At 39.9% G+C, this 17,457-nt stretch overlaps 1 protein-coding gene across 1 annotated transcript in view; it reads right to left on the reverse strand.

The window, feature by feature from the left end:
- cdk14 (cyclin-dependent kinase 14) overlaps nucleotides 1-17,457 on the reverse strand; it is a 202,754-nt gene that overhangs the window by 184,681 nt on the left and 616 nt on the right. Inside the window, exon 2 of the mRNA XM_034115628.1 lies at nucleotides 2,741-2,772. Coding sequence (XP_033971519.1) covers nucleotides 2,741-2,772 — 32 coding nt within the window. The remainder of the gene's footprint in view (nucleotides 1-2,740; nucleotides 2,773-17,457) is intronic.

Consider the following 17,457-nt stretch of genomic DNA (forward strand, 5'->3'; position numbering starts at 1 on the left):
CCCTCTTCAGAGCCTCCCTGTCCTGGTCCCTGAACCCACCATGAGAGGCAGGATGCCTCCTGTTGCTCTGCTGTAAAAGCTAACAATAACTTGGAATGAGAATTTAGCCTTCTTAGTTTTCCTGGAGCTAAAATAACAACAGATCTCAAAGTTAGACAAATCAGACGGTGGTCTTTAGTCTATAATTATGGCGCAAAACATCTTACGATCGTCTAAACCACAACTTTTCATATCTGCACCTTATTTTACTAAGTTTGTGAATCATTTGTAAAAAAGACATGTTTTATATCTCTGTCAGGGGCGGCAGTAGCTCAGTCTGTAGGGACTTGGCTTGGGAACCAAAGGTTCGCCAGTTCAAGTCCCGATCGGACCAAATAGCGTGGAATGGTACCTGGAGAGGTGCCAGTTCACCTCCTGGGCACTGCCAAGGTGCCCTTGAGCAAGGAACCGAACCCCCCACTGCTCTCTGGAGCCGGAACACTGGCAGCTGCTTCGCTCAGACGCCTCTGCTCTAATGCATGTGTAAAGGTCCTGTTTGTGCATGAGTTCATGTGTGAATTTGTACCTATGTTAACAAATATGAGTTAAATATAACATTTCCCAATAGGGATTCATACAAATATGTTTGATTTTCTTTAAAACAAAATTGATGTCAAAATCGACAGAATATCTGAAATTTGGTAAAGATACAAAAACAACACTTACGTATGGCATTGAGCAATATTCAATACCTTAATTATGGCAACATAAACTGCTAACGGATAACATCCGAGTAAACACAGGTTTTGTTCGTTGCCAGTTTAGTAGGTATCCTCCTAAAACAAGTGCAGTCTAATACACCAACGCTGCAGGAAGGTTATAGTTCAGTTTGTGTAAAAACTGTTTAGGGAGGCTTAGATTCAAATGTGTCATCATTTTGGAGGATGTGCCTGGTGGTGCTGTTGAGCTGTATTGCTTTTGCTGGAAAGATGTAATGACATAAAGAAAGTGGTGATCATCTCCGACTAGTGATGATGTGAAGAAAAATGTCTATCCAGTGTGATTATCAGATCTCAGCAGGACTATCACATATAAATCAATCTACCAACCAACCGCAGCAGCAACATGTCCGCCACATCAACACACATCCTGGTGTCTGATCACTCATTATGGGATGCCACTGCCTCTTCTGACAGACCACTGGAAATGTTCCAGAAGCCTGGAAACCATATGGTGTTTCTACAACAAGGACACAGCTTTACCTGCAGTAGGTTCACTCACTGTTACTTTAACTCAAAAGTGCAACCAAGCATGATTCTCCAGTCGATTTAACATCCCACCTCAGTATCCTCAGACCTATTGACTGCCACATCAACCAGACACCAACAACAGCCCACTGAGGGAGCAGAGAAGGGAAATCAATACCGCATACAGGGTAGCAAATGACAGCACCAGTGTTCATGTTCACAGTAACATTCATACAGGAGGAATTAAAAACTGTTCTGGGATAGGATGATGTGGGACAACATGTGGCAACAGTGCTGCTTTAAGAAACCAGGGTCGGCCAACACAATATCCCCACTGTGGAGATCATTCCAACTGAAATCTGCTTTATGGCTGTACCAGATTTTTGGAAAGGAAATTTGCTTCATGTGTTTAGCATTGTCATTCATGTGTGGTTATTTAAGTACAAGGTATGCTTTTAATGTATCCAACAGTTGCATTATAGCCTTCAGTCAGTGTCATTCCTTCAAAATGACGGACGTCCTTCATATTTTCCCTTCAGTATTCAAAAGATTAGGTCAAATATGACACTCTGGTACAGTAGTATAAAACCCACCATCAAATCAAAAGAATGTTAGAAAGGGGAGGAAGATACAAAAGGAACACAGAGAGCCCAGGGGATTCTGTGTGAGCAGCAGGGAACCCACTGTGTCCTGTCGTACTGGATTCACTGCCTGCACTGACAAAACTGAAACATTGACTTTAATTAATTGTATTATGTCGGCAGATTTCACACAACTGTATCAGGTTAATTGAAAGCAATAATATTAAGTTTAAATAAAACAACTAACCTAATACAGTTATGTGGAATGTGTTGACATAAACATTTAAGTCAAACGGTTTCACATTTCAAACATATGTGTGCAGTGTATTTTATATATTGCACTGACCTTAATATGCCTGGCATCTTATTAATTTACATTTCATTCATTTCATTGAAATTGTACACTGAGGCGAGTGGGGGAATGTGTTCCTGCATCCTAATGCATTGTGCAGTGCTCGAGAAACAGAACACAACTCAATGAGGAGGATATCATACATGCACACTTCAGCTCTCACACTGTGAACATGCAGCTGTCCCTCATCATTAGTTCACTGATTGTGGACTTACCCCTTTCTGATGTTTGAGCACACTTTTTAAATGTTAAAGCCTAGACAGAGAATGTGTTTGGTCCATTTGGTGGAGTCTCATTTGACAGACCAGAGCAGCCTGACCCTGAGGGACGCCTCTGAGATGAGAGGGAATCCACCACGCTCCACACATGAATATATTACACACCATATGTACGGAGTTACAGCCGCATCCACTTCAAAACATTCATTCAACTGCAATGCAGTCCTGAAAACATTTGGCCAACGAGACCTTGATGAATAATGTTAGTGATTCAGTGATCAGATGCAGCGTGCAACACTCCACAGCCTGAAAGTGGGCCACTCAGACTGTAGCAGCTCCCTGAAATCACTTGTTTCCTCCTACCTCATCAAAGCCGCTGTCCTCTTTCTTGAAAGCTGCAAAGAGAAGAAAGGAAGAGAGAATCAGACACTGCCTGTATTGACATCTTTTGAAGAATGAACAAAATAAAAATGTTGAGCAGAAGTTTGGTCCCTGGAATTCATTCTGTTTTAAAGCGACTCATTAAAGCAGCCCAGGGGGGGGAGTGTTGATTGTTCACCAGTCCTGGTGACAACTCACTTTCCTCATGGAGCAGCCATGTTGGGAAACTGAACCATGGAGCAGCCATGTTGGGAAACTGAACCATGGAGCAGCCATGTTGGGAAACTGAACCATGGAGCAGCCATGTTGGGAAACTGAACCATGGAGCAGCCATGTTGGGAAACTGAACCATGGAGCAGTGCAACGTTTGTGAACAGCCAGATCATTTATCGGGTTAATCAGACATTGTGACCCCATCCAACTCTAATGACAACCTGATTGGTAGAAATGATGGCCAGATTCTAAACTTAGTCAGGGGCAATTTATTTTCTTTACAATCTTTCAACAGGCAAATGCAATTCTTATTTATGTACAGGTATCATTTCCACTGGGCTAAAATGTGATCAAAATGTGAGGCTGATCTGCATTCTGCGTGCATTTACACTTGCATTTACATCTTTCTCATCATCCAGATAGGATCTACAGATATAGTATTGATATTATACACAGTTCCTTTCTTCAGGCTTTCATTGTGATGATGAGCAGTTAAATCAATCATCATTTCAATAACCCTGTAACACTAATATATCCAGTTACCTATGAAACTATACATGATAATGTAGGGCTGTGCAATTAATCGTATTTTAATCGCAATTACAATTTTGGCCTGCCACAATTACGAAAACAACATAATCGAATAAAACAATTATTTTGCTTTGCTAGGTTGTGACAGTGCACTGCAACATATTTGATCTAATTTATTTTGGTCTAATTTATTTGTATTTATCATATTTATATATGATTAGTAGCTTTTGGAAGTGCGCTCCAAAATATTTGTTGATCTTGTTTATTGGTATTTATTATTTTGATATTATTTATTTAAAGTTTTTCAGTTGAATTATACGTTCAGGGTAATCAACAGTTATAAGATACTGTTCAAATTATTATTTGTATTTGTTTTAAAGTTCAATAAATGGATGTTTTCAAAGTCAATGAATAATCGTATTTAATAATCGTGATATCAATTATTGACCAAAATAATCGTGATTATGATTTTTGCCATAATCACACAGCCCTATATAATGTATTCATTAATAATAGTCTGTGTACCAGATTAAGGGCAATGAAACCAACATCAAACTCCTTTTCTACACACTTAGCTGATAAAGCTGATTATGATTCCAAAACCAGGTGAAAATGGGATCATTTGGATAGAATATAACAGGCTCAAACAACAGCTGGACTTCATGCTTATAAACATTCACAAACCGTTCAAGTTGCAGAAGACATCAATGTTCTACCAAAATGTCAACACTTCATCATTTTATCCTTTAAGACAATTGTGTAAAAACATCTAATTAGCATGTTATTTCTTAGTTATGGCCTAAAATGTTTTTTTTTAGTTGACATTGCCCTTGACCTTTGACCATTAAATCGTAATCAGTTCATCCTGGAGTCTAATCGGGGGGTTTATGCCAAATTTGAAGACATTTCCGAGAATGGTCACGGTGACCCTAAACTAAAAAACTAAAACAAAAAAAACCTTCCAGATGGTTTGGAGATGTGTTCACAAGAAGAGGACAGACGTAAACCAGTAAATCAAAGGATATCTGGTTATTAAGGTTTATAAGTAATAAGAAAAACTATACAAAAGGCTTTTCAGGTGTTTATACATCTACTTCTCCCATCATCAATGACACTCCGCTGTGTTGCTCATTCATTGCGGGGGAAGATCCTGTTGTTAGCAGTGGGATCGATATCCTTCATATTTATGGGGAGGGGAATAAACGTTTGTTTCTGCAGCTTTGATTTAGACTTGTGAAGAACATTAATAGGCAAGTGATGACTTTCAGTCATTAACGCCTCATGATGATTAAGATGTCTAATGAGAAAGGCAATACAGATGGCGAAAGGCCAGAGGGCCCGGGGGCTTCTTTGTGGTATGAGGTTTGTTTTCGTTTGTCAGATTGAGTGTTTGGAAGCAGTGTCAGCCTGGTCACTGAGCCAGCCTGTCCTCCTACAAAAAACAACCATATAGGCCGATTGTTCATGCCCTTATTACGACCCAGAGACACGTTTTAAAGTGTATGTTGTTTCTTACACGACCACTAGAGGTGCTCTAGTTGTCGTGAAACAACCAGGATTAGGATTAGCAGTCAAATATAACATATTCAACAACAAAATTCAATAACGTGCTTTAACCACTAGGCGGTCCGGGTTAAAAAACCAGTGGTCTAGATAATAAAACATAATAATATCAAACATAATATGACTATTAACTTTATTGTGAAATTAAAACAGAACGGTAAAGAAAATACAGTTTCAGTCTCTCGATTTGAAGCTTATGCATTGTACCATGAACCTGTATAGACCTGTAACAGTCAACTGCATGAGGAGTTGGAAAGGTAGTTCAGTAAATAATATCTTTAAAAACTACAAGTCCCTTTCTATCAGCTGTGCACCGTTATGGTGTAAATACAGCCTATCTACTAGTTGGATCAAATATAAAAGTCAGCCGAATTAGTATTGATACTGCAAGGAGACGTATTGTGTGAAAATAAATGGAAGATGTTGTTTAATTGCTGATATATTTATGATCCACGTCACATATTCAGTTTTGGCGGCATTTCTTCCAGTTTGTCAAAAGGTCTTCTCATCAGGGCTCTATAAATAAATATCTACGGCAGATGTGTAATATTTAATGCAGCCGAACCGTGTATTACAATGCCGTTATGTGATGACTTCCAAAGAGAAAAGCAAGAACACTCGGAATAAAGTATTATTTTATTTAAAAAAAATGTTTTTCCGATTTCATATCGCATAAACACCATATCCCAACGTGCATTGCGGCTAAACCAATCGATGTTTTAGCCTATCAAAACCTCTGAAAAAAGAAAGGTGTCTCTCAGAATCGAAAGGGAAAAACCTATGGGAAAAACACAAAAGCATTGTACACAATTTAAACCAATAAATGTCGTATAATTAACAAGGATAAACTGATGTTTTTTAGTGGATGAGTACTGCAGATATCACTGTTAAATCATTTGATCATTGGTTTTATTATGAAAACGTCGAGACCGGAAATACTGTTTTCAACCCGTAACTTTACATGGACGCTGCCGCATATACACGTTCTCCTGGCGAAACCTCAAATCATCTTCGTAATATCTATCAAACTATAGATCCTACATATCGACTGGACGTGGATTCTAAAAGTACAATATACACTTCTCGCTAGAAATCTAATCAAAAAGCGTTTTAATGGCCAAACTATCCTACAATTTAGGATTTTACAGAGAGGGTTATTTGTGAATAAACGACCATCTGTAACGTTAGCATTCAACGGGAGCACTAGAGGTCGAAAACTTTAAAACGTGATTATAGGACGTATTAAGCGCTTGAACAAACGACATATTCGGTCGTATGAGTTGGAGGACTTGTTGCACTGAGCCGTGAAACTGCTGCTTCCTTCTCCTCAAAGGTGAGCACACACACTCCCCAAAGACTTCCCAGACAGCATCATGTCAGCCGCAAAGCCACACTCAATACCATGAATCAGACAGCAGCTACACGATGAAGCTGCTGTCTGACTGACATGCTCACTGAAACGTTTTACATTGTCAATGCATTCAAAAATGTATTCAACATGTTGTCATTCGTAGTATTATTCAACAATTCTTCCAAATATAAGCTGAGCTAATGATTTGAGAAAAATAATTAATTGCGATTTCCGTGACCAATATTGCAATACAAATTGCAAATATGTTATGGGCTATGTGTTACACTCCAGGCCAGTATTATTTTCTGCATAAGGTGTTATCACAAATGCTCCCTGTTCCTACGTCTTGTAGCCTCCCTGAATGAAGCCATCGAAACCAAGCTACAGTAGGTTTCAATGACTTACCTAAATGATGTACCATTATAATAAATGAAATATCAAATTGGCATTCCATGTATTGATAACAGCTAAAAGAGACTGCCCCACGACAAGTGATGTCCGACCATGTGCAATAGCAGACCAGTGACTGCTAACGATACAGTTCTTTACACTGTAAATGCTAAAGCTAAAGCTAATGTCCAAATGCCGTACATTTAGCTTTTTTTGGCTTAATCTTAAAACATCTCACAGCTAGTTCTTCCCCCCCAACCCAGAATGTGATAAGCACGTATTGGAGATGTAAAGATGATCTGATACTTCATGAATCTTAACTTCAGCTGCTTCTTCTTTTACATACTCTAGATAGCTTTACAAGGCATATTTATTTCTTTATTTAATTGTTTATTTGGCAGGGACAATGCACAGTAATGAACACTTCAAACATTCAAATGTATCAAGCGTAACAGTGCCAGATTTAGCTTTGAGCTAGTTTCCATCCGCAGTCCCTCACATAAAACATTTAAGATGTTTACATTTTACAAACATAGCAAAAAAAAATACATGATATGCAAAAGGTGCAACAGAGCAAGAGCAGCATACACAAGTATTTATGACATGGTAATACAATCTAGCAGCAACGACATGTAAAGTGCAAGAGATGATACAAGAGCTACCTAAAGTGCAAGAGGAGATACCCCTGTATTAAAGTGCATTTAGCGGTGATTGCATGTCTGGTTGTTTCTCAACCATTCTTTGAGTTGACCTTTGAAGCCATTGAGAGTGGGACAATCCCGTATCTGAGTTGGGAGGCTATTCCACAAAGAGCTGCCTTTAATGGAGAGGACATTTTGTCCAAAAGTGGTCCGTCTGCGGTGGACTTCACAGTCTCCTCTGGTTTCTGACCTAGTGCAGCATCCAGTGTGTTTTTTGTGGATGAATTCCCCTAAGGGAGGGGGGGGGGGGCAGTCCATGTAAACATTTATAAAAAAAACACATACTTTTAAAAGACTTAAAATTGTCAAAACTCAAGACACACCTTGATAGCTCTCTTGTACAGCTGTTCTATGGGTTTCAGGTTTGTGGCACAAGCAAACGACCAGTTTGTAAAACAGTATTCAATGTGGGATAACATCATACAGTGGAGGTATGACTTTGCAGCATTGACAGTTAAGAAAGGTCTAATTTGTTTAACATTTTGCAAGTTGAATTGAATGGTATTGGATACTTTCTTGATATGTTTCTTAAAAGTCAAGTCTGAGTCCAGTATGACTCCAAGATACTTGAACTGGGAGACTAGTTCTATTTCTGCTCCGTTTAAAAACACGTTGGATCCTTCGATTTTGACTGGTCGTTTACTGAACATCATGCATACTGTTTTGTTTACGTTTAACTGTAAGCAAATGTTGTTCAGCCAGTGTTGAACCTTGTCCAAAGCATTAGAGAGACAAGATGCGATAATTTCAGTCTTTTTCCCGTGTACAAAGATGACCGCATCATCGGCATACATTTGCACATTCAACTCAGGACATACATTAGGCAAGTCATTCATGTACAGTGAAAACAGTAATGGTCCAAGAATGGAACCTTGTGGAACCCCAACAGGGTTCACAAGGTAGGGGGATTTGGCACCGTTGACCAAAACACACGTTTTCTGTTCGATAAGTAAGACTTAACCCAATAAAGTAGATATATATCTACTTCTACTACTTCTATTCTAAATATCACATATAGTTGCCCTGTGTATGAGAGTGCTTTACATTACATTTTGAAGAAACAGCAAGATAATGCTGGCTAAGGTCCGGCAGTGGCTCAGTCAGTAGGGGCTTGGACTGGCAGCCGTAGGGTCGCCGGTTCAAGTCCCCGACCAGACCTAAAATATGGAGTGTGGACTGCTACTTGGAGAGGTCCCAGTTCACCTCCTGCCCTGCCGTGGTGCCCTTGAGCAAGGCACCGGACACCCCCCTTCCCCCCTCACTCCCATTGCTCCCCGGGCGCTGTACAATAGCTGCCCACTGCTCCTAGTACTAGACTCCTGGTACTAGGATGGGTTAAATGCAGAGAACACATGTCACTGTGTGTGCTGTGTGCTCTGCATGTGTGACCATTAAAAGAGGGTTTCATCCCTCCCAATTATTATTATATTATTATTATATATATATATTATTATTATTATTATTAATGTTAGCTTCTAAGGCTGACAGCCAATTCTGAAGATGGCTTTCCGAAATTGTAGCAAGACAACCTTAAGAAATAGGCTATTATACCAAGTGAAACAGTGGACAGTGTACTGAACTTGAATGTGTATAGTACTGTGTTAACAGTTACAGTTTTCATTATAGCTAGCCAAAATCGACAGTTAATAGCCACTGACCAAAAATCCCAAAGCTTTTAAAGACACTGGTAAATACCTATACAAATGATAATGAAATATTTAAGTTTTGACCTGGTATATGCTGATTCACAAGAGGATTCATATCATTATATATGTCCACAAAGTACGAGAATAGAGCCAGAAGGCATTAGCTTAACTTAGCATAAAAGACAGGATGCTAAGAAAAATCTAGCCTGGCTCCATCCAAAGTGTAAAAATACACCACCTCTGAAGATCTGAAGCAACTCTAAAGCTCAGCAATGAACATGTTGTGCCACCTGTTGAATCCTGATACTTATTGAAATGTTAAAGTAAATGTGGGATTACAGGGGTTAGCCTACATATAATTAGAGAATTAAGGGAGATGATAAGATGATGACTACGAAGATGACAAGAGGTAAAATATTACAGAGGGAAAAGATGACTGATTCGTCCAGTCACTGCAGAAAAACAAAATAATTGTCACTTACTGCTTCTACAGCTTTTCAAACTGCATCTCTCAATATGAAAATCTGTCTTTTGATCAAAGTTGTTAGGAAAACATTCAAATGTCAAACCTCTTACACAGAGAGGGTGTTTTCATTGAATAACATCATAAATGTGCTCATAAATAAACCTTAAAACTCTTTCTCCAATGTTTAAACCGTGGTACATTTCTACTGAGCTCCAGGAATGGTTCATTTCATCCTACTGTTTTTAGACTATGTTCACACTAGTTCTAAAACATTGCTTTTACAATGTATGTGCACAGTGTTTCAGGTTGTCATTGTAAAGATGGTTCCATACAAAGAATTAAACTATTGCAAAATGGCAAAGTCTCTTCATCCTATTCAAGTCAACAAACTGATGAGAGACAGTTAACAGCCTAGATGACCTGTACACAAGGTAAACAGTTACTCCTGCCCCACTGTACCAACACATTGATCAAACCACCATTTTAAGAAGGAAAAAAATGTAAATGAATAAAATGAACATAGATATCGACAACTCCTCTATTAAGTAAAAAGCCACATACATATTTAAAATAAGTGCTACCAAGACAAAACCTGGCCAGGCTAATCATTGACATAATTTTCCATTTTATACCATCCATACAGTACTAGCAGGTTAGGGTATACTTTTCATTTTGATCTACTCTGAAAAATAGCTTTTCAGAAAGAGAAGGCTGCTTCTCGTGACTTTCTATTTTGACATAACTGTAGTCTGTGTTTACAGCCGGCAGTGGAGGAAGACCATGGCTATGGTCGAATAGTCAAAAAAACCAGGACCCATGGTTTTCCAAACCACTATTCCTCAACCTCAGTGAAAACGTCATGGGGTTGAGGAAAGACGTGAAGGAGAATTCATCAGGACTAGGTGACAGACAGTGCTAAGAGAATCTGACTGCACTCCCACTGTGTGATGTGCTAATGATGCAGCAGAGGATGTCACTGATCTGCTGCAGTGGGCAAACTACAGTTTCTGTACAGCGGACTGCTATAAGCACATACTCTGCCCCTGAGTTCTTATCGGGTTCATCTGGGCTTTATAAACGTGGATAACAGTGAAAATATAACTTCTTTACCAAGGCTGGAATTAAAATAAAAAAAGGAAAGAGAAAGGAGATGGTTTCTCTCGCTCACCATCACCACCCTGTCCACTCATATTAATCAACATTAATCCCAATGACTATGAATGTATGAAACTATTTTAATACATACAACTTTATGCAATACATGGATAACTTGGGCCCACACAGCTACTACTGTGCAACATGTTGAGTCTCAATACTAGGGATGCACCGATGTCACATTTTTCAGCCAATAATGATGGCGATGTTTAGAGTCACAATTTTGCCGATGCCGATTGCCGATGTTATTCTGTTTATAATTGTAGGATAGTGCAGACTAGGGAAGCCTATCCCTTTAGGAGAGAGGGGAGGGGGGGTAGGTGTGTGGCATGTGCATGTGTGGAGAGAGAGAGAGAGAGAGAGAGAGAGTGAGTGAGAGAGTGAGTGAGTTAGAGTTTTGTTTTACCTGCGATGCCACTTCTGCTGCAACACTACGTCGCCCCGCTGAGGGACTGATATAGGAATACTGATTCTAGTTCTGATTAATGAAAGTTCAAAATATATCAGCACTCTCGCAAGTTATGGCATTTGATGTAACCTGTCCTCAGCAAGAGGACACATCGCAAAGGCCCTATAAAAAGGTTTATAAATGCATAAATAGAAATATCAAATGAAAGTAATGGTTAAATGAAATACAAAAAGTTAACTTTAATTATATTTTCCATAAAAAACTGCATCTCAATGTTGCATCCTCAGTTTCTGTTAACTGTGTCAGAATGTTCTATAATCCAGGTCACTCGATGCCTTGTGAGCTTTATGGAACATCTGAATTCAAACTGCAACAGGGAGGTGGGGGGGCCATCATACTCAGTGTGTTCACTCTTAATCACACATCCACATGTTGAGGCTGCAGCCCCGTCTGTTCCTCCGGAGCAGCTGCAGGTTAATTGCCTTGCTCAAGGGCATCTCAACGGCAGTAATGCTCAGTTAATTCACTCCACTGCCCAGATTTATCCTGCAGGTCCAGGACTGACCTTTCACTCTCAACTGCAGGAGAGGTAATAATGAGGGTCTTTTAGGGGAAGAGAGGAAGTCGTTAATAATGCTGTTTCTGTGTAACTCAGTCAAAAAGACTTTTAAATGGCAAACACGCCACCCTCTCTAATGATCAGAGAGGCATCAGTCCTCTGACAACATGTCCACATATTAAAATGAGAGGCTCCACATCATGTTGCACCATCATGTGACGCAGCGCTGCCCACTGGGGCCGGTTGGATCAACACTGTTACAGGGACGTAAACAATAAAGCTGGCTCTTAAATGTGCTTTGTTAAAGCTTCGTGCAGCGGGCCGAGACGATCGATGCCCAGATGAGTTGATCTAGATGAGAGGAAAGATGGCCAATAGGAGACGAGCGTCAGCACGGCACAAAAGTCAATGCCAATCTCTCTTCTGCTGCTGCATCGACCCAAACTCAGTCTGCTCATCTCTCAGCTTCTCTTATAGCCAGCTATTCATTCACACACACACACACACACACACACACACACACACACACACACACACACACACACACACACACACACACACACACACACACACACACACACACACACACACACACACACACACACACACACACACACACACACACACACAGATTCAGAGAATACCCTGGAACACTCAGATAAAACAAACAAAAACTTGATTTAATTATATAAATAAAATGTAATAAAATGTAATAAAATGTATGTAACATTAATAAATGACAATCGTATCTGTGTTGTTGATCTGTAATATTACAGTGTTACATTGATTTGTTTGTCCTTCTTGGACCATGCACTACGCATTTCAGTGGTTTTGTGTTAGGAAAAAAAAGCAACCAATCAGATCTTGTTCTGGGTCTCTGGATAGAATATCCTTCAACCAAGGTATTATATATCCTTGATAGAATGCCCTGGCCGTTGCACTGAATGAGAGCGTACATTTGGACTGACAGTTTGATCAACCAATCATATATTGATTTGTAGCCAATGGGCGTATTCTTTCAGAGTTTCCCTCGGTTCCAGGGTACTCTAGAAAGCCCGGTAGTTAACTGTCTCGAGACAGAGGATCTAGATCAGGGGTCTCCAACCTTTCTTCATCTGAGAGCTACTTTCAAAAAATGAAAGTGGCCAAGAGCTACTTGCATCACATCGCTTACATTTATTCACATAGCCCTCATCAGTTGAATTAAGCTATACTTTTGTACACGTGTGAAATTGCAATACCTAAAGCTTATCAAAAATAAGGTCCAAGAAAACGAAGATTTCTCACATATTATTATGGCCCACATAATAAGTACATCACTGAACATTCACATAAGTGTCCTTAATCACCACCTTACAAGCATTTCACTCTTTTGTTAGTGAGATTAATGGCACTGCATACAGTCCACCATAGAGGTGTATGCTGGACCCACTTAGGTTCACTTAATAGAGTCATTTAAATGTTCATCAGTCGGTCTTGTTCTGTATTTAGATTTCATTCATGTCAGAAAAAGCTGCTTCACAAAGGTATGTAGAACAGAACCAAATAAAGCAGACATTTTCAGTGCTGCTTGGTGAATGTTCTTATAGTTTTCTGGGTCTACAAGGCTCCAGAAATGTTGTGAGTTTTGCTGAGACTTAAGCTGAACATTATTTTGGAGATCTCCACAGGATTGACACTGAACAGTTGTTCAGCCATCTTTTTCTTCTTCTTCTTCGTCTTGACATTAAATTATAAACCATAATAAATCAATTGTATAGGTCTAGCCTCCCTATATCTGTGTGTGAAAATGGTTCCATCCTCAAAAACAAAAAACTAATACTTCTGCAGTCTAGCTGCAGCTTCTAGCAACGGTCTTCTGTTAAAAAAAAGACACACATGACTTGAGTCTGAAAACAGCAGGAGTATTTACAATAGCATTATAAAAACAAAAATAGTGCATGTGGGTGCACACTTACATTCTCTGTCTTACTGTTACATAAATCCCATGAATGTATGAGATTAAGTTAGCTTCATCATATCTCAATCAGTGATTAAGTGAATAATAAAGTTTCTATCGGGTCACTATCAGCCTGTCACTCATTATTTTCAGGGAGGGGGCGGGGTTTGGAGGAACGGAGAGGAGACGGTGATCGCGGAAGCTTTCCTCCTGCCTTCACAAACTTTACACAAGTATTTATCAACTGAAAATAGCAAGAGGACATTCATACTCTGCAATCCAAGACTTGATTAAATTCACCAAAAACCTGACATGACGATAACGAGTGTTTTTCAAAAAACACAAATCCCTCCCTGTGTGTCTCTGAGGCGCAGCGACAGGGCCTGATTCAGAGCGGGTCATTCTGCTGTTAGTTCTGGACTCGTGCTGGTGGAGAAAGCAGACTGCTCCGTGTGTGTTGTCGCTGTGCTGCTGTCACGTCTGTTCCTTGATCTCTGCGTCACCGACCATTTGATATTCGTGTGACAGAAAAAAATCTAAAATAAAAAAACGTTATTGTCCAGCCGCGGCCGAAAAATCAATAAGCAACCTTACTACGCTATAATCGATAATCGAGCGGCGAGCTACTGAAAAGCTGCCCGCGAGCTACCGGTAGCTCGCGATCGACGTGTTGGAGAGCCCTGATCTAGATGAATGCGACGAAGCAATTCATATGCCGTTTTATTGTTTTTAACGTTGAAATGGCAAGTGCAACAGGTGAAGATGAAGATGTTGCGGAATTGTTGTGAGTACCCTTTTCAAGACGACCATTCAGTGAAAAGTCGGACATTATAACGGCGGGGGGGGGGGGGGGGGGGGGGGGGGGGGGGGGGGGGGGTCGCAGCGGCGGTGGGTGTGTGTGTCTACAGAAGGTCCAGTTGTGATAGACACGGTTCGCCACTGACACACACACACACACACACACTGCTTCAAAGGCCACTGAACTGAAGATCACTGTCAAGGCCCTGTGTGTGTGTGTGTGTGTGTGTGTGTGTGTGTGTGTGTGTTTGTTTTCAATCCTTTAGATTTTTTATTTAAGTATTTTTTACTTGTTCAGTTTGTGATTTTTGGTCAGATTACATGACATCACATTACATGTTACTTGTTAGACGCTTTTATCCAAAGCGACTTACATACTCAATACTGTGGGCAATCCCCACAGGAGCAATTTGGGGTGAAGTGTCTCAGGGACACAACGACATGCTGACTGCAGTGGGGTTTGAACCTGTGCTCCCCTGGTCCGAACACCAACGCACTAGCCCACTGCGCCACACGCCTCCAGATGAACCAAACCATCCGAGTGATTCAGGATGGTTTCACTATTTTCTAAATGTTTGATCAGCCAGTGACTGATTGAACAGAAGGATATTGACTCCACAATAATAAGGTTATATGCAGTCTTACATTGTGATAATTATCACTGAATATCAGCGACGTGCAGTCAGGGGAGGCAGGGGAGGCAGAGCCTCACCTGTCATACTCCAATGTAACGGAAAAACAACTAAAGAAAAACTAAATAGTAATAATAATAAAATGTCTCCACTGATCTGTGTTGTAAGTGTGATTTATGTATGATTCCAATCGCTTTTTATAGTCAAAATCAGCAAATTTGCCGAGCTCCGCTACGGGAGCGATGAGAAGTGAGGCAGGGACGTGCTCTGCCTCTCGTAAGCCCACAGTAACTTGCTGGAGCACGGGCACTAATTTAGCGCGGGCACTTATTTTGTGAGCGTGCTCAAGCCAGTTACTATGGGGTAAGGTGAGGCACAGATGAGATCTGCCTCACCTCAGAATGCGTCACCCCACAGAAACTGGCTGGAAAGCGGGCCCTAAGCGCATGCCTGTTACCATCTCACTGTAGGTCACCAATGTAATGTTTGTAGATCCCTTTATTACATTTATCCTCGCCATCCATAGTCCCTAAATAACTTATTTCACGTATATATGATATTTAGGCTCGCTGGTCTCATCATACAACGGCAATGAGAAAAGCACCAGGGGAGGCAGCCATAACCTCTGCCGCACTGAAGGGCGCGCACGTGAGCCCACAGGTTCTTGTTGCTACTGTAATTCTACGCAGAGACGGTAGACGCAAACAACAAACTAGACTTTTGAAACTACAGGAAGATAAGGAGGACTTTTACAAAAAAGTAATAGAGATTGTTGTCCAGAAGGATAGCATGGACTTCATCTTCAAGTCAAGGTAAGACCACATTTGTAATGAAAATGGGATCTTACTAAGAAAGAACAATCCAATATTTAGATTTTGGGTATCCTTTTGTTGAACGGTCTGTTTAAAATTAATCAGACTAAAAAAGCTTTTGAAAATAACCGAATATTTCGATTAAGGTCAAAATATAATATTTGTAAATCTGACTCAGTGAGTCAGTGCCTCACCAGCCATGAACCTCACCGCACGTCACTGCTGAATATCTGTCAGACGAATTAAGGAGTCACAGAGGGATGTGCTAAATTAGAATGAGTGTTTTTACTAAATGTAATGTGTCTAAAATAAGATCAAGCACATAATACATGAGATTAGAACACAATGTTAAAATGATGCTTGGAGATGGTTTGATCTCATTTGACAGAAATATCAGCGGTACAGAAATGTGCTGGAGCTCAGGTGCTGTACTGTATAGGGCTCACAATAACTGATAACACATTTAAGGAATACTTATCAACAATATGTCTTCATACTTTGTCATTCAAAAAACGAAATAGGTTCTTCATTTGATGTAAGAATAAAGTGAATAGCTGGTTCTGTTGGTGGGGAAATGCAGCTTGAGTTCAGGATGAGTTTTTTTTTTACCATTTTCTGAAATGTTCCAACCAAAGGATCAACTGTAGGAAACTGAATGCAACTGCAATGGAAACCGTTTTGAGAAGTAGTTCAATAATAACTGTCTCTTTTTCTTTTGCATTAGTTTTTCCAACAGAGAGGTTTGACTTTATGCTGAATTAAAGCAAACTCTATACATGTGATGACGATGATGATTATGACAATGATGATGATGACGATGACGATGATGATGATGATGATGATGATGATGTAGAAAGCCCATATTTTTCGAAATAAATCACATTTCCTCTGAACATTACTATGATCAGAGGAAGATGTGTTGTCGTTGTCCAATATATCATAGTGGAAAGATTGTTTGATAAAACAGTTGGAAAACTGACAGCTAATCACACTGAACAACTGAAACGTTGACTTTAAATAAATGTATTATGTCTACAAATTTCACATAACTGTATTAGGTTAGTTGAAATAAATTATGTTAAGTTTAAATACAAAATATTAGGTTCAACTGAATATTATTGCTTTCAACTAACCTAATCAAATTCAATAGTACACATTTGTTAACATTAATACATTTAATTTAAGTCAACGTTTCAGTTTTTCATTACAGTTGTCAATGCTTTTATCATCAGTTCATAAGTATTTTTAAAAACTATGTAAGTCTAAACTATGAAACCTGAGGTTCTGAATCTAGCAGCAGATTTTCAGGAAACCTTCCCACTTGTGATTCTCCAAAGATCCTCCTCATAACTCTGAATAAACTTGACTATGAATCTGTCAGAGCCCAATAGGAAAGGTTTATAAGAAAATGTTGCCAGGCCAAGTTGCTGAGTGTTTCCCGGCTCTGACAGACCCCCCCCCCCCCCCCCCCCCCCCCCCCCCCTCGGCATAGAGCAGCAGCTGGACACGGTTCTCACATTGCGCACAAAGGCTT

This window comes from Trematomus bernacchii, unplaced genomic scaffold (assembly GCF_902827165.1).
Source record: "Trematomus bernacchii unplaced genomic scaffold, fTreBer1.1, whole genome shotgun sequence".
Classification (NCBI taxonomy): Eukaryota; Metazoa; Chordata; class Actinopteri; order Perciformes; family Nototheniidae; genus Trematomus; species Trematomus bernacchii.